We start from the raw sequence: 25,762 nt of genomic DNA on the forward strand, positions 1-25,762 counted from the left end.
AATCACAGGCATTTTCATTTATTTGAAATAAAGACCACATTTTCAAAAAGACAGTATTAAGCATGAGAATGCCGTGGGAAAAGATATGGTGCTCTGTTTAGTTTTCCATCTACTTGGCCTTTATGTCAGCTGCACACTTTTGCATAAGGACACCACTTCAGACCAATTACTGCCTCTGGAATCCACCTAGTAGAAATCACATTGATCCAATTTTCCTTTGTGACTCTCACCTACGCTAATCCACCCCATTGCTTTGACTTCAAGAATATCTGATTTCCACTAGCATAAAGGAGAAGAATCACGCCCAAGTTTCCAGGTACCTTCACTAGCAGTACAGGTGTTCTTTTGCTGGAAGCAGCTGGCATGTGCTAATTAGAAGGAAAACCCAACTCAACTATTTTTAGTTTTGTAAAAACATCTAAGAAATGAGATGGCTCAGAATAAAGTCTCAGTATATTACAATATGTTCCACAGGAGGAAATAACCTGACAAAATGAAATTTTCCATTGCCTTGCATCACACAATTTAGAAAGAAATTGAAGCCTGAAAGACAGGAAATCTCTTTAAAATCTGCTTGTATGGCAGGTCTGCATTAGGCTGCAAAAAATTATTAAAAAAAGTATTAAAAGATACTCTTGCCTCCCACTACTCCCAAACCAAACAAAAACACCCACAAGCTGATAAAGAAACCATGAACAGAACCTGCTGGAAGTGTTGCTAAATGAGTCATCCACCTCACAAGACACTGTATGATAAGTTAGCATGACAAGTCATTCGTCTGAGTGTAAAATCCTCCTGCAGTTTGGAAGAAACACTGACTGAAATTAAAACCAGACAGTCAGAGAAACAGAAGACTGCTACAGATTTACACTGTGGTTTTATACTAGTAGGGAAGATGACAAAACAGCATGCTGCAACTGGCTGATGATTTGGAAGAGGAGAGCAATTAAAATCAGTCTGATCACTTAGAGATATGACAGAATGCTTACACAATGTGCACAAGGACTTACACTATGCCAAAATCCCAGAGGGGGGAAGAACTGGGAGGCTGGTAAGCATAACTGTGCTGCTAAGACAATGAGGAAGATTTTACACATTTTTAAGGCAAACATGCACATCTGAATCCTGATCACAGAGAGTGCAGATGTCAGACTCACAAAGAACCTCAGTTATAAAGTATCATTATGTTCTAGGAGTTCACACGCACATAAAACAAAGTTACACAAAACTACTGCATAGGCTAGTGTTTTAAATTTGTATACATTGTTACCTATAGGACACAGGTAATTTTATGGAATAGTCTAAATTTCAAGAACATTGAATTTAAATGCTTAGGAATCAACTAAAAGAAATCAAGGTTACAAGGTATATATTTTGTTGTTATTTGCAGAAGATGAGACAAAATTGAGTTTTATCAGCTGGGAGTTTCAGGAAGGTTTGGAAACCCAAATGTAGCAACAGAGGCATTTGTTTCTCAAGGGGTCATGACAGCAGACCCCTTCTGAAGCAGAGATGCCCCAGAGTTACTAGCTCACAGAAGGGATTTGAGGACAGCACTGTACAATACTGAGTATTTTTCTGTGTATTTCATACCTACAAATATCATCTGTTGTTCTGAGTTCCTCAGATCATAAATTACAGAGAACCAAGCCATGCAGAAGCTGTTGGCACGGGTGCTGCAAACAGCAGAAACATCCCAGTGCCAACAGGTCACAGACATTTGTGACTAGGCTTAGAAACAGAAATGCCTCACAGCTGCCCACACACTGCTGGTTGAGAAGAAAAGGTATAAGAGAGGTCATCAACTAAAATTATTAAAATATATGCCTTAGAGGACATAACCTACACAGAGAGTCTTACTCAACACTGATATTCTGGGCCATCTGGATAATGAAAGTACAGCAAGTGTTTTTGAGATAACATACATGATATTAACAGTAAAGGAAAAAAATGTTATGGGATATATTTCCTAAATTGCAGGACCACAATTTTAAAACAGAAGCACAGAACACATAGAAGCATAAAGCACATGTATAGACCAGAACTGAGATTTTATATCTAATTTTAATGCCGGCATTTCTTGAATTACAGGTAACCTATCAAGCCAGTTTTTGCTTCCTCTTCTTATAGGACTTGTAAGTAATCTTGTAAGCATTGAATATATTAAATGTTTCCCAAAAAACACATTCATTTTGAAACAAAATACTTTGCTCAAGTAGAATACAAGTCGATAGCCACTCTTAGAGCTGACTTGCTGTAGTTCCAGTTACAAAATCCTACTACTGTAGAATTAGCTCAAAGAAATTTTTACTTTAACTTTTATTTTAATTTAATTTTTTTTTTATTTTCATTTTTATTTTAATTCAAAGAAATTAAAATAACACTTGCCAAGAATATTTAATGTGCTTGTCTTTTGCAGATGTAACTTCAGGAACAAATACCTTTTCTTAAGGAGATAGAAGGATTTAAGAAAACAAAACAGCAAAACATTGAATTTTAACCCAAAAGTTAAATGGCATGAAAAGAGGGTTTAGCACACTATTCTGAATAAAAATGCAACAGCTGAAACTTTCCTATAAATGGAATCACCTTCATGCCAGCAAAAGCACAAGCAGATTCATTTTTGGTGATGATTGTTTAATGCTCATCTTTTAAACATCACTGGCAGGTTTCAGCACTTCTGCAAGCAAACAGGCTGAGCACTATAAACTCTGTAAGCAAGTAAGTGCTGCTACAAGCAGGGATATTTGCAAAACCAGTCCCAAGGCAGAGGCACAGAGTTCAGACTCTACTCTTGGGCAGGTATCTTTTGCCCATTGGTACCACTGAAATGCATGTGCACGTGCAAAGTTTAGCAAAACAGAACACTCTGTTGGATAAACAGACAAACAAATACCCATTTCCATCGACAGGATAAAAATCTGGGTCTCTAAGAACCTTAGTCCTACTTAAGCTTTTCTGCCCTGTTTCCCTTCACCATTTGTTGTTTCTGGTTTATGTGAGCTATCAGCAAATATGGACAGAGATCACATCCCTGCATGCACATGGGCTTTAATGGATTCATTAAGATCATTCAGATTTACTAAATTATCTTCCGACAGAAGAATTATCATTGCTATTATTAACGTAGCCTGTGTGCAATGGCAGAGACTGACACACCTGACAATCTAGGACATTTTTTAGAGAATCTTTAAAATACAATTAAAAAAAAAATCCCCTTGGCAAAGGTTGAAATAAAGCCATAACAGTAGCAATGATGACAACCATTCTGATCTTCAGTATCCAGATTACAGGCTGTAAACTCAATAATGTGAAAACCTCAGTGAATGTTTCACACTCCAGTATTATGGCTCAAAAATAACTTTTCAGACTCCATTATGTCTGCCATGAACTTGATCTTTCACCTCTAGTGAAAATCCTCTTACAACTATAATTCTAAAGTTAATGATGAGAGATTTCATTTGCTTTCCAAGCACAGATAAAACCTTTTTGAAATACACTTTCACTGCCATGACCTTGGTCTATGACTTAAGAGTTCACCACATGTAATAATTTACTTTGTCCCATAGGGCTCATTGAGATTTCCTTTTAAAAGGTTTTGGATATGCAGTTGGAGCTGGAGCACTCACACAGCATGCCTCAAGTATGTATTGCCATATACATTACAGATATTTTGCAACCATATCATTAAACAAAATTAATTTAGATAATTTTAAAATATAACCAAAAAAAAGAAATAGGTCTAACTAAACAAAGTCATCCACACACTCGAAATTCAACATTTTGGGAATCCTGTTGCAATAATCCACAATATCTGCTAGAACAGGAAGTTGCAAAATTGTACTAAAGTAACACACATAAACTGGCATACTAATCCAGGAAATACACTGCTGTTCTCAACTCACCAGCTCAAACACAGTTCAGTTCAAGCCCAGTAATACTCTCTTTAGCTCATGTGCCACATAATTACCAGAATTACTGCATTAGACTACCTGGTTAGCACATGGCTGCTGACTTCTTTGCTGATAAGCAAAACTGTGTGCTTAGGCAGGTCTTACTAAACGTGTCTTTACTATTAAGAACAAATAGACAAAGTCAGACCTACTGTATCCACCTCAATCAAAGGCAAGTTTTTGTTCCCCTGAATCTTGGGGAAAATTCCACCTGGTGCCAGTTCTCTGGGGATACATCCAAGGGCCTGGGCAGGGCAGGATGAGGAGGCAGACAGCACAGACCTGGGGGGTCAGGCTGAGGCTGATGAGGGGACCCCCAGTGCCAGAGGAGCAAATAGCCTGTAAATGCAGCTTGTATAGGGAGTATATACCATGAGGTACTGGATGGGTTGGCAAAGATTATGCTTAACAGGAAAACTTCTTTCCCCCATCACACAGATGAATTATCAGGGGCTGCTGTGCTTCCAGGGCACTCCTTCACCAGTCTCCTGCCCCTCAAAACTTCCACCTTCTCATAGGGGCTTCCCAGGTGAGTACAAGAGTTTAGGCTTCTGCACCAGCTGAAGTGCAGAAGTGCTGCTGTTTCCCCTCCCTCTGCTAATCTAAAAGTGGCAGCAAAGTACTGGATTTCAAATAGGAAAGGACATATTCACGAGGGAACATGAGCAAAAATCCTGGCTGAGCAGGAAAGCACCTGAGCACAGGGTCTGCACATCTGAAAAAGGGTTCCCAGGGAACATGGCTTTGCTTCAACGTGTCCAGAAACAGTTTATCAGCAGCTTGTTCTTTTCAGACTTCATCATAGAGCCAATATTTTCCAGAAACTGGAGGACAAAAAATGCTTTGGAATCAGCAAACATTTGCTGCTCTACTGATCTCCACGCTTTTTGCCATATGCTTTAATTAACAAATGAACAAAAAGTCAGTTTACCAGACAAGTACAAATGGAAAACACTTCTAAAATATCCAAACTTCTCCTATGAAAGAATTTTAAACAAATTGGGCTTATTTAGTTGTGTACAAAGTAACCTAGGAGTTTGTTCTGTCTTCAAATGAGGTTTTCCTCATAGAATGTAAAACACATTTTCTTAACACATATTGAATAAATTGACAAACAATTTAGAAGACAAAAACATTCACAATGCCCTTTCATAATCACGATGATGAAAAAAGAATAATGAAATAAATTTCATTTCCTTGAAAAGGAATGAAATTTAAAGAGAATAATCACTTTAACTGAAAATCCTGCTTCACGTTTTACAGCTTTCATTTTCACAAATCAGGACCTAATACTGCACACCTAAAAAGAGAGCTAAAGAAATTATGGAAATGTTCAATTTGCTTTCTTTTCTATATATTCTTATTAGCCACTAAGCAAAAATATTCATGCCAGCTAAAACAGTGCTCGGATAGAAGAAAAAATTTTCCAAGTGAAATATGCTGAAGCCTTGATTTAACACAAAAAGGGTAAATCAAAAAAGAGGAAACAAACATTATCTATTTACAAGTCAGTGGTCAAAACTCAAACAGCAATGCTCTTCTTGACTAAATCCATCAAAGAAATTCCAAAATGGCAATTTTTGTTCTCAATAGATTTGTTTAATTTTGATGGGTTTGCAGTGAGCTGTAAGGCAGAAGGTGAAGGACAGTGGAACCAGCACCCAGCACTTCCCTGGGTTTCAGTGCCAGCAAACAACTGCATCACTCTGCCAAAAGAAAGGTTTTCATTAGAAAACCACCCTCACACAATGAATGCAGGTGCTCAGTGGAATTTAGACTGCAAAAACCACTCTACTGCAAACAAATCACTTGTAACTTTTTGAATCATCTTTCCAATTTTCACTGCCCTCCAAAACATGTTTATCTTCAAAGGCTGAGTTAGGAAGAGCAGGTAACACTCTCCTTGCCAGCAAAATACCTGCTCTCTCTTGAACAGGCATAAAATCAAACAGCAAAGAGTACAGAACCTGGATTTTAGAGCACTAGACCCCACTCCCTGCAAATACTTTAATATAACTATTTCTGAATTGCTCACAATTAAAAATGCCTGCTTTGCATACACAATGCATTTCATACAGCACTCACTACTAAATAAAGGAAGCTCCTGCACAATATAACCTTGCACTGAATTAACCTGCAGACAAATTCAAGACAAAGAACCCAAGACAAATTCAAAACCACCTTTCTTTAAAAAGCCACTTTTGTCAAGCGTGAGAGCAAGACTCTCCTTTTCTGTCCTGGCTTTTTTACGCCACAAACAGCTTTCAGGGTCAGTGACTGTGCCACAGCAGACAAAAAAAAACTGGCTTCCCAGCCAAGTACTGCAGAACAGCAACAGCAAAGCCTCTAAAAACACTCTTACAAAGTCAGATCTAGGACAGTTGTGCAAACGCAGCTGTAAAAACACAAGGCTGTGATGATTCCAGGTAGCTTCCAGCCACAGCCCAGTTCAGTGCAATTTAAACAGCCTATTTTACAGCATTCTAGATTATGGCAGAACTGCTACAAGGGAAGGCTGAACATGCACAAGACTGCAAGTTCTGTTTCATACATCTGCAGAGCTCTAAGAGTCTTGCAGTTCCCTACTGTCTTGTACTCCCAGAACTTTTTCCACTGGACACCTTGAAAGCCATATGAAAGACCCTCAGTTATAAGTAATGGAAACCAGAAACAAAATTAAATCTTGCGCCAAGTCTAACTCAACCACTGACACCTTGGGTTAGTAAATCAGCTGCTTTGCAAAGGTGCTGGAGAATCTGAAACATTGTACAAAGTAAAGAGCTTGGAGCTGAAGTGCTTGACTGGGGATTTCACACACCTCACGTTAGCTTGGATTTGCTCCACTGAATTAAGAGCAGAGCTGTATGCTTTTGAAAATCCCCTTCCCTCTCAGCAGTTTGACTAGTGGGTTTCTGTTACAACTACTATTGATAAACAAAAGGAGATCAGTGAGAGAAGGGAAAAACCCCAAAGACTCCCAACTGCTTTGGGTTATGGAAGACTTGAGAAGATATGAGGAGCTCTAGAGATAGCTAATGGAGCTGCATGACTGGGACACATTACAGTGAAGAAATTCATATTGTAAGTAATAATTTGGGTTCCTCCTACGCATTGATGGATATAAAATGCACTCACCACTCAGGGAAGGAAAAAACCCTAAGTATCAATAAATAGCTCAATAAAAACCATCTGCTCAAAGCACAGCACTGATAAAAGAAAAGTAAACTCTTAGGATACATAAAAAATTAGACTGTAATACTAGAATAGAGTGGGTGAGTTTAACAGCACAACAGCTCCTATGTACATACAAAGCTAATGCAAACACATATTTGTACATGTGAAGTACAGACATCTTGCCTAAATTTGTCCTCCAACGCTCTCCAAGTGAATTCAGTGTCGTATCTAATAGTAGAATTATTTAATTTTCATTTAGAATTGTTTAATCTGTGTAGGCAGACAAAATTTACTACTTAGGAAAGGTAAAAGAATCATGATATTTCTTTTCCTCTTACAGTATCACGTTTAAAAACAATATAATGAAATTACTAACCCTTTCATAAACAAAGCCTGAATACATGAATATTTTAAGTGTAATCTGTAAATCAAATTTTAGACAACACTACTGACTTACATTTAGAGAGGAAAAACTATATTATAGAAGATAACTAAATATCATGACACAATTTGTCTGAAGATCTTTAAAAATTTTGTTTCATAATGTTCATGTGTTACCTTCCAAGAGTAAACATTCATGCTACACTGGTGCATCAGTCAGTGTATGAATCACAGACCATTAGAGCTTGTACTTCTTTTTATTCATTTTTTTTCTAAAAGGTTAATGTACATGTACATACAGTTCAAAGAACTTCAGATATTTTTAGAGAAATCAATATCTTTCCTGTGACTTTACAGTAGTGTTAGAGTTCACTTTTTCTTTATTTCTACTAAAAAAAACCCCAAAAACACAGAGACAAACAAAGGAATTTTCCAGTCTTCATTTCTCAGAAACTATTCATGAGCTATGTTTTCCAAAATAACATTTAAAACTATTGTATATAATTTGTTGGGTAAATGTTGCTGCTCTCCCTTGATTCTTTCTCAGAAAGGTTAGCTGTGGACCTTGCAAATTTGTACTCAGTTTTACGTTCTACATCTGCTTCAAAAAACAAATCTAAAAATCAATAATAGAACTATTTTTTTACTTTATACCTTATTTCATGAACACCTTTCTGCTCTCTCCATTTTAGCTTATTTCATATTTCAAAATCTTGTCTTGCATGTGAAACACCTTGTTTTACAAAAGGGCATAGCAGAGCCACATTGAAGTTGAAAAAAAAAAAAAATAAAGCAGCACGTTGATTAAGAGGATTTGTACAAGCTCTAGCTCAACTGAACAATAACAAAAAATCCTCAGTGGTTGTGTGGTGTATGAGATAGCAAAATAGCCAAAGTATTCTTCAACAAAATGAGCTGTCTGCCACGATTTATCTGTACAATTCCATCACAGCTCCTGCCTGTTATGTTACACTTTTCAAAAGTATGTCATTAAGCTGCCATAAAAGTCATCACAAATTGCTTTTTCTCCCAAACTGATAATAGACTTATAGATCTAATTTTCAATCTCTTTTCTTCATTACTTTGATTCTTAAGGAGAGTATGACATTTGCTGTCTGAATACTTTGTAATAATATCTGGCATCTCTACAGCACTTCTGTCTGAGTATCTCTGAGCTTTTAATAGGTTTGTCTTAACAGTGCCTTGAAATGATAACATATTTATTTGTCTGTATTGCAGACTTTTAAAGAAACTGTTTTTTTATAATTTCACTGAAAAACTACAAGACTTGTTGAAAAAATATGACGCAACAAAGCTTTCAGTGCTGTCAAGCTACACCATTAAAATCCTGACCCTTCACAGCACAAGAGTGAAGAACAAATGTGAGGCCTTCTGGTTTTCATTCCAATTTTTTTAGCTTCATGGACTGTCCTCTACACAAAACATGAGACTGATTGACAGAAACAACTAAGTAATTGAGAAAGTATCAACAATTTAAAAATTAGGTTTTCATTCTAATGGTGATCCTTCCTCATTTTTCACCAGTCAGCATATGAAGCTTTTTTTTGTTCATATAGGCCTTCGTATATATCAAACTAACATTCAGCACTTGAAACTGGCCTTGCTAATGAACTAAGTGCATTTGTGACAAAAGCTAGGAATAGGCTGGTTTAAAAAGTTTCTTGCAGGGTTAATGACAGTAACACAGGAAAAGATCAGAGGAGCAATGATGGAAAATCAGGGTGAGGGAGAAACGGAGAAGAAAGCAAGCCTCCCTTTTATTATCACACAACCAAATTTTCCAATTATTATGCAGCAAAATCCACCACCCAAGTAGCCTCTAATGATGTGGGTCACTTTTGAAGCACTTGACCAAATACTTAATTACCCTGTCCCAGCCCAATAAAATATAGATCTTATATCAGATTTTTTCAGCACTGATCTTCAAACACAAATGCACTATTATGCATCACAGCCAACCCCAGAGACACAGTAACTCACCCAGCTTTACCCAAAAGGTTGATGAGAGAGCTAAAAATAGAGACCATGTTTCCCCAGCCCCAGGGTTATTATTTCTACCATGACACAGGGCCTGATATTTCTTTGAGAATACCCCAAGTCCAAACTGACAATTAACAGTCACTTCTACTTAGACCTAAAGAAACCTAAACCCCTCTACACCGTCATGACACAGGCAACCACCACAGCTCTTAAGTGCTGTGTTTCAGGACATCCAAAGAAGCCTTCAGAGCAGTTATTGAGGGCGTGTCTGCACTCTACAGCAGCAGGACACTTCTCAGGCTAATTACTTCATGTGGAGCTTCCTTGCTATATTCCTTCTGAGCAAGCTCATTTATCTTCATATTCCATTATGCAGTGTTGATACATCCTCAGACAAATCAATTTCTCTAGGTAAGGGATACACATTCATTGAGGCAAAAACCAGTTTAGGAAACATTATTTTGAACAAATGCTCTCACAGCATAACCATTTCTATTTCCAATTGACTCCCAGGTTCAAATTCTTCATATATCAGAATGGATTCAAACTGAAATGGGGAAAAAAAGCAATGTTCTGCTTATATCAGAACAAGAAATACATCAGTAACAGCTCAGCTGAAGTCTGGCAAGGAGAGACGCAAGACTGTTTTCCTCCCCTAGCATGAGGGATGTGATTTGCTGCTCTTCAGAAGAAAAAATAGTCTGAACAACAAAGAAACATCAAATTCCAAATTCCAATGCTTGCACTGGAAGCATGCTCAAGTTTGGCAATAACTTCATCACACGCTTTGTCTACACTGAGCGTGTTTAAAGGGAGCTTTTCCTTTACAGATTCTCTTAGAGCCTGACTGAGAAGCCTCAATTCCCAAGGCCCAATTCTTGATTCACCCTCTCTGCTGCCAGCAACTATCTGTAAAACTTACTACAAGGTACACATTTTTACATTCCTCTAACACCAGTTTGGCACAGAAGAATCAGAGTTCGCACCTTACCTTGTCAGTGATTTATACAACCACATACTAGAAAGCAGCCATTTTCCAGCTTTTTCTGGTATAAAACGCACACACCCTCACCACCCCTGAAGGACACTACCATAAGAAAGTGCTTTCTAATTGTCAAGAAACTGAAGTACCTCTCTCCCTCCTGTACACTGTATTATATGGCTTTCAACTAACCAATCTGACTGTAGTTTTTTCCAGAGTGTTCTAAGGATAGTACAAACAGTGCTGAATGAGCACTCACTCAATTAATCCTCACTGTTCACTATGTGGTATCTTGCTGTAATTTACAGCATCTACATATAGAATCATAACTGGAAAACATCTCATTTCTGTTGATCACTATTAGGTACTTGAATTATTTCTTTATCGTAACTACTCCCCAGCACCTCCATCAGACAATTTTATGGTTCTTTTTCCAAGGTAGCAACCTGGCAGACAGCGATGTGCATCAGGATTGCCCATAATTAGAGATGGTTGACTTGAAATACTTTGGGTCTCTCTTCAGAGGATAAAGCAATTAAACAGCACTTTGTCAGTACAAAGTACAACTTCAATCTCTTTCAGTGCTATCATGTGTTTTCAAAGCTGACATTAATCGGTCCCAAGAGCCTGAACTCAGAAAATGAGAAGTTCACAACTAATGGCCATATTTAAAACATGTGGTTGAAGTGAACCACCCAACCTCATACAGGAGTTCTATGGCTGAATTAAGATTTGCCTTTAACCCTTCAGAATAGTAACCAACAGCCCCAGGTGTAAATCCCATCTGTCAGTGTTAATTCCCTTCTTTCTTCACCTACCAGGTCTCCACCACCTTCAGCAGCTATGAGGAAGCCAATCTAAAGGAAACAAGCTCATTAATTAGCACAGCTGGATTAATTTCCTAAATGCCATTTATCTGGCCTTCCTGAAAACAGCAAGTGCTTTGTGGATAAAGAAAGTCTGAAATTACATCAGAATATGCCATTTTAAGGCAGAAATTCATCACAACCAAGCTGAGTTTACACCAACAACCTCTATTCCAGCATTTCCTATCTATTGAGAACTTTGCATTGCATCCCTGTCAGAGAACTCCACAATCCCTGAATTTTCACTTCATGCAGTCTCAAACAACAATCTAAGATTTAAATCCATGTTTGTATTGCCATGTCACTGGATACATTTGCAGCTTCAAGCTTGAGCAATTCCAACTACAGGACCTCTTAATACTGAACACATCCAAAGAATCTCTGCAGGGGCACAACTTCACTGTGAATCTATTGGTCTATGCAATAACTACAACTTAGCACAGGAACATTATAGGGTTAGGACTTCCAGTGTAGCAACCACCAGAAATCTCTCAACACTAATTTCTAGCAGAAACCTTTGTATCACCTCAGAAAAGTGAGTTTCTTTCAGTTTTACCAATGCCAGCACGTAACATACCACTGTCTTCCTTGTTTGACACCAAGTCAACACCCAACCCCTAATTCCAGAATGCTTTACAAACTACAGTACAGCACATTTCTGTCTGTGCTTTGCCACTTGAGTTCATCGTCAATAAATACTTGTTTGAATGCCTGTTTAAAAAAGCCAGAATGCAAACTCACCTCATTCCCACCAACAGCTTTGGTTAAAATTACAGCAGAAGACACAGGAGGTGGCATGCAGCCCACTGTCTGTAAGCTGAAAACAACAAAAAGAATGTTACATTCCTTACAGGAGGCAAACACTAAGCAACCTGCTACCTTAAAATACCAAAGAGCCAAGTAGAAAGTCTTATCACCTGTGCAGTGCAGTTTCCAGTCAGTTACAGCCCTGGACCAGGAAAAGCACTCCTGCTGGCAGCACTTCTATGCCATCTCTCACCAGTCAGCATGGTGAAGAGTCATGTCACCATGCAAAAAGCACAAACACTTAACCTCTCTGTGACTCCAATTCCCCATCTGTAGTACTGTAGCTCTCATTCACAAATGTCTCTACTCAGACTTCCAGATAAAATCACCTGGCTGCCATCAAAGCATCAACAGCTTTCTCTTACACTATTATTATTGTCATTTTTTTAGCATTGTTTGTGCAAAGTTATTGACGTGCACAGTAAATGCTGTTGCAAAGTAAGAAAAAACTGGTGAGCTTTCCTTCATTTTCAAAGACAATTCACAAAATCACACCACAATAAATTACAATTCAATTTGAGGCTAAGGAAAAGAGGGCTTCTGAAGAAAAACTGTGTTGACTTGGAAGGAACAGTAATGCTTGGAATGAAATAGATTGCAAAATTCCCAAAAGTGTGGAATCTACATATGTTTTCAAGTATCAGAGCTTGAGATTCTAATTCAGAACAATCAATTACTAGTGGTGAACTACTTAGCATTTGTAACCATGTCAGTAGAACCCCTGAAAAAGGCAGTGTCAAAAAGCTGCAAACAAGTATTAAATCCAGGCACCAGGGTGCACATTACAGTGCAATTGATATTCTACAAATATACAAAAAGCTTAAAGAGAAGAAACAAGTAAGTGACAATGACAGCATTCCCTTTGTCAGCAACAGACTCTGTGGGAGAGGAAAGAGGCAACCATCATATAAATCCAACCACGAGGTGCCAAGCACAACCTTGGAAGCATAGAGCAAGCTTACAGTGAAATAAGCTATGGCAGCAGAGAGTTGTCAGCAGAATAAGCTCACATTGAAAAGAAAAGAAATACAGGAAAAAGAAACCATGCAGGAAAATTTGGAAACATATAGGAAAATATCCAGCAGACAAACGAACATATGTCAGTCCTGATGTCCATCTCCTACACTGTGATACTGTTTTCTCTCCTATGTGGCAGCCAGCTCCTCAAACTTCTCACCTGCTCTAATAAGGAGTGGATTAAATTCAGAGTTATCCAAAGAGGTACAAAATGCATGCAAGAGCATTCATCTCAGCTGGCAGGGATTTTTCCATACTACAAGGAAAAGATTTATACATACAATCTCTGTTAACCCTCTCAAATTGAAAATAACACATTTGGGATTAAAAATAAAAATCCTTATCAAGCAGTATTATTCTAAAAAAAACTGGTACACACTAAAGGGACACACTCTTAATTGAGTGTATTGAAACATGCACCTGTAAACTTTTTTTTTCAGTTTGTATCAACTACACAATTCTACCAATAGATAAACAGATTCCTCTAAATGGCCAACAGACTACTAGAGATAACAACCAACCAACTCACATATTCCACTGGATCAGGCCATGCTATGAGTACTAGCATCAGGGCTCCAGACACTTGCTGTTCTGCTGATATCACTACAGACAACTGAGTAGTAGAGTCTGAAGTCTCATGTTTTAGATGTAAAAGCTCCAAAGTCATACCTTATACCCCATCTTTGCATCTCATGCCTTACCACTTGTGCTGTAAATGCTACATGCTAAAAGTGGAGAAAAGGTGAATCTGTGCATACATTAATAACCTGCTTCATGCTCCTTTTCAAATAGATGTTGTCAATGTAAAACCTGGTCAGCTAACAAAAAAAAATAACTTACAGGATGCTTGGGAGGATGTCAGTTTCTCCTCTATTTTATAAATTTCAAAATAATTGCAAAGCAATAAACTTCCTAATATCATCCCAGACAGAGAGGGGGGAAAGAAAAAATCCCACTCAGCTGTAGAAACACAGCTAAAAAGCTGATACCACCCAAATCTGCCTCTCAAATAACACTTACAGCAAAACAGGCTATTAGGGAGGATGGGAGAATCCACCATGCATTCTGATGCAAGATGGAAAAGGTTCTGTGGGCTGTGCCCTTCAGGCATAACCTTGTGTAGGGAGCAGTGGAGAACTGCAGTGCCCAGGGAAGCCACCCTGCCAAAGGGTGCTGCATGCCCTTGGGAGCACATGCCTGTTTTTCCAGGCCTTTTTGAGCCTCCACCACATGCTGTGCTAAATGTGTGATAAGGAAGCAGCTTTGATGAAACCTATCTTGTTCCCTTCCCTGTTTTCCTTAGGTACTTGAGCATTTCTAAGGGAATAAATACTACAACTGTGGAGCATTAGGATGAACTTTAGTTTACACAGAGCTGCCACAGCACAGTCCCTCACATCAGCTCCTCACACACACACACAGGAACCTGCTTTGAAATGTGTTATTCTAGAATTAGGACAGAGCTCAGTATCTTCTGCACCTGCATCACACTGTTCAGCTCCCAGTGCAGTGGCTGCTGCTCTGAGCACATCCTGAACAGCAGCATTTCTCAAGAAAGCACTCTTAAAAAAAAAAAAAAACCAACCAAACCACCTTAATTAAACTCCTCAATCTGATCATTCTTTCAATGAAGCCTCAATACAACAGAGGCACTGCACTAAAAGATAAAAAAGCTAAATCAGAAGCAGTACTCAAGGAACAAGTGCTTGAAAGGCAGCTTGAAGCACACAGAAGTACAGCAAGACACAAGAAAGACACAGACACACTCTCATGAAAAATGAGCCTGGTTTAGGCTTCACATTTAGAGAGATAAAACACACAAGTATTTCTTTTCTTTACAAAAATACATACATCCCAAGTTTTACAACCAGTTTTACAGCTGTGCATGCATATACATATAATGATACTCATGCATGCAACAGATCATGTCACTTAAGTACTAAGAACCAAAGGGGCATAAGACTCATGGGAAAGAGGAATGAGACATGCTTCATGGAACCAAAAAGCCCACAAAAATCTCTTTCACCTTGCACTTCAGAAACTGAAACTCCATGGATTAGGAAGGAATTTTGGCTACTGTGGAAAATCACATATTTCTCCTAATTGCAAAGTTTTTTCTCAGCTACTTTATTTTAAAGAATACCCTTTACTACAAAGGATATTCTAAATACAAGCATTTGCTAAATACAAATGAACATCATATATCAATCTTGTTATTTCCTTGCTTTACTGACACTGTTAAGCAAAAAAATGTTAACTTTTAATTGATGTTGTCTCAGTGTCACCTTTTCACTATCATTTGGACCAATTCACACTTGATCGAGCATCAGGAGAAGCTTCTTACAAACAAAATGAAATGCTCTTTTAGGTTTAGGCCTTGTAGAAACATAAACATGAGCAGCTTTTTCATTAAACATTTAAGACAAGGAACTCCCCAAGCAATGTTTCACCAAGCAGTAAGAAACAATGGGGATTCTTTCAGTATTCTTTCAGTAGTTTTCTGAAATAATTGATTTTTAACATTCAAACATTCCAGTATACCTGCATGGCACTGAGTATTGACTCCCATTCCAGAAAAAAAAACCTTTTAACTTTCTTTTTTTTTTTTTTTTACATAGCATCTATCCCTAGTACACCATTCATGCAGCTTTGCACATTGGCAAGATTTAAAACACACCGTTTTCATGGTAACTTAGTTTCTGCTCATCACAAAGTTCTTGTCTTACAAAAACTTTACTCTTTTTTTCCCCCATAATTTAGCTGGAAGCAGATACTGAACCCATGCAAGAAATACTCAACACAAATTACTTAAAACCAGAAGACCAGTATGTGGCATACACAATATTTATTCACTGATTTATGCTTTTCCTTCAGCATTCCTTTTCTTTCCTCCCCACCTTCCTTGAGACCAAACACATCAGCTGTATTTTGTGAAAAAGAAGGCTAACCTGTTGCAACCTCCCTACACATAAGACTGTTCAGACCTTCTGAAAATGAGACCAGGTTCCTGAAGGGATAATCTTGTGCATGTACTTTGTTTTCAACAGCAAAGCACAAAAAAACCCCATCAAAATCTGTTCACAATACAACAAAACACCAGTTGCAGGGTAAGCAGCCCTTTAAGATGACAGCTACAAATATTTTTCACTCCATTATACTTAAACATACCCTTTTAAAAGCCATTCATTTATAGGTGTGATTGATAACAGCTGAAGAAAGACCCATATTGCTGTTGGGAAGAACACAAGTGTAAAAATCTGGACAAAAAGGTGTAGTTTCACATGCATCAAAGCACTTGTCAGCTCCTGCAAAAGAAAAAGAAGAGAGGAAGTTGCAGTCATAACAGCTGAAGTAAGATCACGTTTGTGCTTTTAAAACTAGGATCAGCTTTATCATACAAAAGGAGTGCACGTCAAAAAGTCACCTTTAGGGATCATCTGATCTCTTGAATAATGAAGTACATCCAGACAACATAAAAGCTGTCTGCTCCTGGGCATTTTTCCACAAGAATTGTCCACCACTTCAATAATAGTGTAGCTCTCACAACAGCAGCTTTTCAGCAGGCAGCCTTAGCACTCTGTCATGGCTTCAAAATCTGTGTTAACTGCACTGATGGCTGTTTACTTTTCTGACTTTTGATATCAAGAATCATGAAAACTTGTAGGGAGCACATGATTTTAGGTTCCTCTGTCTAAAGAGAGTCACAAACAGTGATTCTCATTTATACTACTAAAAAAAAAAAAAAAAAAAAAAAAAAAAAAAAAAAAAACAAAAAACCCCCAAGTTTATGGATGTTTGTATTACCAACCATTCATTTGTGGAGTCAGAGGTTTTTTATGTTTGTTATTTTTTCCCTAAAAGCAAAGTAGCAGTCTTTGATTATTTATTGCATCAAAAGGAAATTTATAGGAAAAAAAAAATTGGCTGATGAAGCATAACAAAGAAAGACAACATACCAAGACCATAACAAGCTAAAAACTTTAAGCCATAAAGCCATAAATTTCAGAGAAATAAAGTCTAAAATACCACTGGAGACTCAGAAAACAGCAACGAAAAACTTAATTTTAAATAGCATAAGAGCACTCCAGTGAGGTGATCAAGTGCCCTTAAAGAAAAAAACCTCTTCAGCTAGCTCTGTGTCTCTCTGTTTCTGGCTTTTCAGACACTTCAAGAACCTTCTACACAGGTTTTTTAGTACAAGGAAAGAGCCTTGCACATTTCAATTCATTTCACATCTCGCAGACTGAGAATAAAAATTCCTCTTCCTTTCTCTTACAGTAATTCGCACTCTTCTCAAGTAAACAATGCAAAAGAACTGATAGCACTCTTACTCAAAATCTAATTTGCTGGGATTCTCCAGCTGACAATCCAGATGCATTAAACGTATCTATCTATCTGTATCTCACATGCATAAGTACCCTTCTAATTTCATATTTTTACAATTGGAAAATGCCTCAAAACCAGAGGGTTTTAAAGAAGGCTCTGTGATACTCCCAAAACCAAAACTCAAGACAGAAAGAAAGCCTCACTGTAATTTTCCAGGGAGCAAGGAAGGTGATACAACACAGCCAACCTACTGCATGGAGGAATGCTGTACTGATGGAACAAATCTCTGCAGATCTAAATTACCAGTCCTGAAAATGTCTCCAGTGATTGCCTTTGAGAATAGTAACAGTAATTTAGAATAGTTATTATTATAATAGTATGTCTTAGAGTGAGTGATCACAGCATAAACATTGAGGCTAACAGTCTTCACCCTCTTAAACAATTTACAAGGGCTTATCCAAAAATATATCTGCCACCTAAAAAAAGTTGCTGGAAGCTGCTGGTTACGACTCTGTTACTGCACACCAGACAGAACAGGTTACCTTGTCTTCCCCAGTATTTCACACCCTTTAGGGAGCTTATCCCAGCCTCTCCCTGGCTGGTGTGGGTCCCTGTTGCCATCCAGCCACTCTTCTGATAGTCACAGCTGGACTCCTCTGAGCAAATACCCGCACAGAGCAAACAGTGTTCTCAGTGCCTTGCCAAATTCCTCGTTGAAACGGATAACTCAAGTATGTGATTTAATTTCTGGAGTCCTATGGGAGGTATTTGCTTTAAAACAGCGAGCTACCCAGTCACTGCAAACTGAAATAGCATTATATTAAGGTGGAATGAAATGTTCTTGTCAGAGAACACTGAGTATTTCTACAAATGTAAGAGGACCTTGGTCACCTCTGGTTCTGAAAGTGTAACAAGGCCATGCACAGACAGGCTCTCCTTGAATCTTGCCAACTATTCTGTAAAATGCCTTCTGAACACACTAGCAAATTTTTTGAGCATGCACTTACACAGCAGATTTAGCCAGAAGTGTAACCTTAAAAGAGCATCATTATTTCTAATTTTGTCAGATTTATCAGAAGGCCTCTGTTAACACTTAACAAACTTTTCATCCTGTCATAAAGCATACCAAACACTAGTTTCCATCTAACTAATACATTATCTAAGGTAGAACAGTTGATACGCAGGTCAAGAACAAATAAACCAAAAGCAGAAACCATATACTTTGCAATCCAATAGAAAGGTAAATTGAGTAATAACATCAACTTTAGGTTGTGCCTTAAACAACTAAAACATGCCTCAAAGTATTTCAATAAAAACATGACCTGGCCACCTAACACACATAAAGGATTGTTTTTAACATACACTTTAGAAAGTAAAAGCACAAGCTACAATGTGAGAAATTATTTTCTTCTTCTGTCTTCAACCCCCATGGCAGAAATTCAGGAAAGGCCCAGCTTCATCATGAAGCTGGATAACAGCACCAGCCCTAACTGCTGCTCCCAAAACAATCTGAGATCAGCTACCTGACCATAAACAAGCTCCTTTAAAAGCTTCATTTACATCAATATATTGCTTTTAATACCATAGATGGAAAAAAAGTTATGTAAGTTCAAAGTGAGACATGACACATTGCCCAGAAAACTGGCAGTCACGTCACCTTAACTGGAAGAAGTTAAATGTAAACTAGCCTGAAGAATCTAATCAAGAGTTTGACAATGTTACTGATTTCTCATAGCTGCTTCGCAAATACAAGGTTTCAAGGATACAAACTAGTGAAAGGAAAAAAAAAATTACTTTTTTTCTCTGCATGCAAAGATTCCTAAGCCTGAAAGAGGAAAACTTCACTCTATTAATACTACTCAGGTTTGTGTTTTGACTTCCTTCTCTGTGGAAGAGAGTGCCTCTCCACAGCATATTTCCATTGAAGTTGAAAAGATGAATGTTCATCACGATAACCATGATACAGGTGGAGAGACTTTTTTGTTGTTAAATGCACGTGTTCACTCAAATCCCAGTCCACCAAGAGACAGCTGGACAAAATCATGATGACTCTTTCAGGCATTAGTATCATGCAACTTATGAATAGCATCCCCTGTTAGTCAACAGCACAAAGGAATCAGAAAACTAGACCAGCAGAGACATGCAGTGTTTCATTTCAACTCTGGCTGCTCCATCTCTCGGCCCATAGCCATCATTTCCTTCCTCCATGATTCCTTTACTTCCCCCTTTATCTCTTCTGAATCCCAGACTGTTCCTCTTTGAATAACGTGTGACACAAAATTTTAAACAAATCTCAGTGCCTGTCATATGCACCAGAGTGTAGGTACCTCAAATACACCTGTCCACAACAAAATCCTATGGGAAAAGATTGCCAAGACTTTGCCCTTGTACACTGACATTGTATCTGCAAGGGAACCCTTTTGTGCTGATCGTAGCTGCTGCCCTGGCCCTACCAAACCAGGTAACTTAAAGCCACCAGGTCTTTGTTTCCATCAATCCAGCAGTGAACAGCTACATCTCACCCCGATTTGGGTTTGGGCCACAATCAGGGTGTAGATCCAGTCTGCAAATTGTGCTCATCACTTCCATTTAGTTAAAGCTGAGCAGAGACAAACCACCCACAAACCACCCAAATGTCACCCATAGGTGACATTTATTCACACTATCCCTCTTATCATTTTCATTACCATGTGAAGCATTTTCTGAAATCAAGGAGGGTTATTCCTTAAACATCTAACATTTATCTTCTCTTGCTAGCCATCCTCCCAGTACCACCACCATTCCAATCACATTCAAATCTGATCAAAAGGAACACAAAAATTTTTAGAGCGTAACAGGAAAGAAGCAATGAGAAATTACAGTACCTCAGTTTTTAAGGAGAGTCCACTGTTAAAGAATATAGCTGAAACGGCAATGTAAGTTATGGTAATTTCTGGTTTCAGGGGTCCTAAAAAATACAGACATAGAGAACAAAGTGAACTACTGTCAAAGAGAAAGTGATATGCATATACTATATCAGAGTAAATGAGAATACTTTTAAAAATACCTGGAGAAAGTCTAATCAGTAAAGTCTCTAATAAAAAGAATGGCATTTCTGTCAAGTTACAGAAAGCATGCTATTCATTTTTAAATAAAAGTAAACCAGTGAGTGCAGAGTGAGTTAGGCCATCATATAAATTTGACTTCCATGATTAGAGGCCACTGGGAACTCACAGGCAAATTATGGAAATTTGAAAATGGGGAGCCTTTCACAGTTCTGCCATCAGACTATCCCTACAGCATCAGCAAACTCAAACCATACACTGCAATGAAAATATTAGCTGGTATGTTCACAGGGCCGTTGACATCCCTCACACAGTTACCTCTCACTTCTTTCCCTACAACACACACACACACCTGTCTAGCTGCCCGCACAGAAGAACCCAAATCACACCTTGCAATAATTTCTTCGGGGCAATACAATTCTGTGTTATTCCCCTCACAACAGAAAATGGTTCAAAATGGTTCATTCCAGCCCCACAATAATGCATTTCAGACACTGCTGCAGTGAGAACAGCAAGGACATATACCTGCACCACCAAGGGTTCCTCTCTATTAAAGGCTCACATTTGTATATATTTATATACTTTTTTTCAGGGAGATTAAAATATAGTCTTTTTTTACGCTCCTATAAAAATGACAAATTCTCTTAATACACTTTGCCTTCAGAGGCCACCAAGCATAAAATGTATGTGCTCATTTTTTCATGAGCATTCAACCAGATATTACGTTAGAAAGAAAATACTAGCAGTCTACTTAGGACCAAAGTAATATCCTCACTCTACAAGTGACCCTAAGCTGTCCTGAGCAAAACTGCAGCAGCAAACAAGCCAGCCTTGACTCACCACTGCAGAAGAGAAGAACCTTTCTGCTTCCCCAGATGAATGATACATTGATGGTCACACTGGAGTAAGGTCAATGGTCCTTAAAGCAGAGGGACTTGATTGTACAAGTCAAATTTGCATCTCAAGTCACTTCAACCCAAATCCTACTCTCAGAGAGAACTCTGCTGACAAGGCACTAAAAGTGTGTGTGCTAAACACAAGAAAACACCAAAACAAACACACAAAAGCCCCAAACAGCCGAAAACCCCTCACCAAGCTACATACAGGAAGACTAAGGTAAAAATAAGACAGGAAATGCAAGAGTTACAGTTGTAACAAAGCACATGACTAGTTGCAAAATTATGGCACGTTAACTGAATAGATGGGAGGAAAAAACCCCAAAAGATTATATAAATATATATAGCTCTACAGAAAACTATATTTTATAGACACAACTACCTCTTTTTTCTAATCCTTTAGAAGATTAGAGTCTCTATGTACATGCACATACAGCAGACAGGCAGTGGGTTAATCTGGCTAAAATGGGTTCTCCAGGACTCAGTTTTTTACTGGTTTCTGGTTTTTCACTGGGCTACCTGAACTCCTTCTCCCAGGAGAAGCCTCTACCACCAGAGCAACCACACACTCGAGGAGCACAGGGAGCTCTGGCCACAACAGAAAAATTCTTTTCACAAAGGAACTAAATGGGCTCATTGATCAAATAGGAAAACACACAAAAATGGCTTGGCTTATGTCATGAAGGTGACAACAACACAAATCTTTGTTATTTATGGCACAATCTTCCACGGGTATGGATGCTGGACCATCCATACTATTCACTAAAGCCCTGCAAATTACCGTGCATGGCTTTGTCAGCTGGAAGATGACAAACTAAGGTTTTTTCATGTGTTGATACTTCCCACCCCTCATCTCTTTCTGCTTTTAAAAAGAAATATTTTTCTTCCTCAGAGCACTGAGATCCCATAGTTTCAGAGGAGGGGACACCACTACGGGGAACATGTGCTCAGTACTTTCAATCAATGCTTCCAAGATTTTTTCAAGCAAGTTGTCCCAGGAACAATACAGTGTGTCAAAGCTTGACATCTCTTTGCAGCAGGATAATTTAATGAAGTGCTCCATCATAGTGCTTCCATGCAGGAAGTGAGCCGAGGAACAATTATCTCCTATTCTAGTTAAAAGGACCTCCCACATGGCTGCTAACAATTAGCACGGCACTCAAAGCAGAAAGGGACAAAACACCTGATACTATCCATTTCAAGTCGTCTCTAAGGTCTGCGGAAAACACAGCACGGATCCTCCGAGGAGCTCCACGTGGGTTCCATTCACCCACGCAGAACAGCACGCCGATGTTAGAAGGGATCCTTGCACAGCAGGAATTTGCCTGCCCTGAACTCCATGAAGCACCGGAGCCTTAGTCGCCACAGCATGTGTTCACAGCCATATTTTTTTTAATCACTTTCTTTTTTTCCCCAGAACCTAAGAGGTGGCAAAAGTTTGGCTCCTCAGTGAGAGGCTGTCTATCCTCAAAATTCAGCTCTGTTAAGAAAAAAAAAAATTAAAAAAAACCCAACGGTGCCTATAAAGGCACAGATAGATTCTTCCTCCTCTCACATAACATGGAACTGCTAGAGAAATTCTACTGAAGTGTTCTACATCCCTTTTCTCAAGCCATCAGAGAACAATTAGGAAGAAGAAATACAACATTTAATTTGCTCTTAAAATCTGTGAACGTCTGGAGCTGAAGTTCCAGTGGAAACTGAACAGGATACACCCTCAACGTTTATACTTAAAGATACATTGTTCATGTTTAAATAACAGTGGCTATTTCATCAGCCCTTGTTCCGGGAAACTCACAAGCCCTCCCTGCTTTGCAAGGGACAGACCCGCTTTGCCCCGCGTACGCATTCTTTACGCCACCACTTCCCACAGGATCAGTTTCTCTGTTTTCCCCCACCTTGCATGAGGAAGTAAGAGAGAACAAAAACGAGGCCAAAAAAAATTCCAAAACTTTAAAATACAAGCGTCCTACTATAAAGCGAAAGAAAAGGTCTGGCCGAAACACAGCACCTGAGAGTTTACCACAATAGCCCTTCAGCTACACCTCCGGGGAAGCTCCCACACGGCAGAAATCCATACCCTAAGCTGCCGGGACTTCATGCCCACAGCTCTGGAAGTTATGACTTAGTTGAACAGAAGCACATTCCGAGCCAGTCACCGCTTGGCTTCCATCACTCCTAATCCCAAAAGAGCAGGACGCTCCTCCAGCCACCTGTACAGTGCCGAGCACAGACACGGGAACACAGGCGGGAGCAGCTCCCGGCTCCCTGAGGAGCAGTGGCTGGAAGCAGGGAAGAAGAGGAGCCGATGGAGGGCAGGGACCCCGCGCGGGCGGGACGGGGCGCGGGGGCAGCGCGGCCGCCGGGAGTTGGCAAAGTCCCGGGGCTCCCGGTGCCCCGCCGGGCTGCCGGGGCACAGCGCCCGCACTCCGCGCCGCACTCACCGCCTTTGACGCCGACGCCGGGCTCCAGCCGCGCCACAGCGATGACCAGCACGATGCCGAGGATGAACCACTCCTTCCGCAGCCGCTCCAGCAGCCCCATGGCGCTGACCGGCACGGCGCGGATCGGCTCCGCCCGGCGCCGCTGGGTCCGGTTCGGCCCGGCCGGGCTGGGTCCGGTGCCGCTCGGCCGCTCGGGGCTGCTGCGGGCGCGGGGCGGGGCGCGGCCCCACCGCCCGCCGGCAGGGCCAGCCGGATCCGCTGACGGGAAAAGTCTCACCCACCGCCGCCATCGCTACCACGCACCTCCTAATAGGCGCGCAGCCCCGCGCTGCCGCCCGCACGGCTACGCGCAACCGGGGCCCCCCTCCGGCTCCGGCCGCCCCCGCCCCGTATCCCCTGCTGAGCGGACACCGCGGGTGGCGGTGGCGGGAACGGGACAGCTCCGTGGCTGCCGTCGCCGGGCGGGTCGGGGAGAGCGCGGGCACGGAGCCGGTGCCGGCGGGCGGGCGCGGGGCTGGGCGGTCGCGGCGGGGCGGGCGCAGCGCGAGGGTGCGCGCTCTTTTGGTGCATTACAACGCCCGCGTGACGGCCGGCGTTTGACGCGCGGGAGGGCGGGCGCGAGCCGGGAAGCGCCGGGGCGGGATCCGGGATCCGGGATCGCTCCGTGAGGGCGGGCGCGGGCCGGGGCTGGCTGGGCAAACACCGGCAGCGGCGCTCCCCGCAGCCGCGGGAGGCAGGAGCCGCCGCCTCCTCACGCACCTGTTACCGGTGCGCGCTCACGCCCGCCCGTCCCGGCGCTGCGCCGCCGCCGCCGCCAGGGACACGTGGATCGGGATCGCCCGGGAGTTCCCATTGAGCGCCTGCCTGTCCGTTCTGGGCAGACCCAAAGGCACCCGTTCTGCCCCTGTCGCGACATGGCGACAGCATCGCCCGAGCCGGGCCAGCCACTTCCCAGCGGCGGGCGGTTCCCTGGTTAGCCTCAGTGCTAGAGCCCCTTCTAGTAAAAGAGTATCGTAAAAACCTCAACCTGGTGCTCCACCCGCGCTTTCCATTCCCTATTCCCCTCTTGCGGCGCTTCCCCGATGGATTCATCATCCTGCCCGGCCATGGCCACGGCGCTCCAAGTCCATGGACGGGGAGATGATAAAGCAGGAGACGCTCTGTCTTCCAGCGGCTCCCACCGGCGCTGCCGCGGCTGCCCCGTCCCGCAGGGCTCTCCCACGCACGGCAGCTCTGCTGCGCGATCCCTGAACATTTTGGGCAAGTTTCATCCTGCACAACCTCTGCCGATGTATTCAGGCTTCAAGAAATAGCCCCGCCACGGGCTTTCTGCTACCAAGGAAAGAAATGTTTATAGCTGAAAACGCAGCAGATCTCCAAGATGTGTATATCTCTGCGTGTCCTGGGAGGTTCACTTGTGTAAGCAGGGATACATCAGAGCCGAAATGTTTGGATGTGGGAGGGAACATGCCTTCTCCCACCCAGAAGCGGATCCAAATTGTGAGCTGTAAAATGATTGTACATTTCACCGCTTTACTAAAGTTTACTGGAGTACATGTTGATCCTTGCTCCATTCTCAGGAGGAGAGACAGATTGCAAAACCTCACTGCACTTGCCCTGTGCAACCACTGCATGTTGGCTGTTTTGGGAGAAAATAAATGCATAATGTGTTCATCTAGAGCGAGCTGTGATGGTAACAAGTGCAGGATTCGATTACTCGGAGGATTTGATTGCTACACAGGAGAGATAAATCAGATAAAGATATACAGTCAATGTTTATCATCTGAACTATATTAAACCTCTCTGTGGATACTCACTCACAAGTGGCCCTAGTTCCAGGACATCTGCACTGTTCATGGATCAGAGCATGC

The 25,762-nt window shown here is 40.8% G+C and overlaps 1 protein-coding gene across 3 annotated transcripts in view; it reads right to left on the reverse strand.

Annotated features, from left to right (window-relative positions):
• Positions 1-24,156, reverse strand: part of SLC10A7 (solute carrier family 10 member 7) — a 146,488-nt gene extending 122,332 nt beyond the window's left edge. The window contains exons 1-4 of one of the 3 annotated variants that reach the window (XM_038134375.1): positions 23,892-24,152; positions 20,372-20,454; positions 16,350-16,486; positions 12,099-12,174 (exon numbers count right to left, since the gene is read on the reverse strand). In XM_038134375.1, the coding sequence (XP_037990303.1) occupies positions 12,099-12,174; positions 16,350-16,486; positions 20,372-20,454; positions 23,892-23,991 (396 nt within the window). In that variant the 5' untranslated portion in view covers positions 23,992-24,152. Of the gene's footprint in view, positions 1-12,098; positions 12,175-16,349; positions 16,487-20,371; positions 20,455-23,891 lie in introns of those variants that run through there. The other 2 variants (XM_038134376.1, XM_038134377.1) reach the window with 2 other exon arrangements.
• Positions 24,157-25,762: the final 1,606 nt, after the last annotated feature.

The sequence above is a fragment of the Motacilla alba genome, chromosome 4 (assembly GCF_015832195.1).
Source record: "Motacilla alba alba isolate MOTALB_02 chromosome 4, Motacilla_alba_V1.0_pri, whole genome shotgun sequence".
In the NCBI taxonomy this organism is placed as follows: Eukaryota; Metazoa; Chordata; class Aves; order Passeriformes; family Motacillidae; genus Motacilla; species Motacilla alba.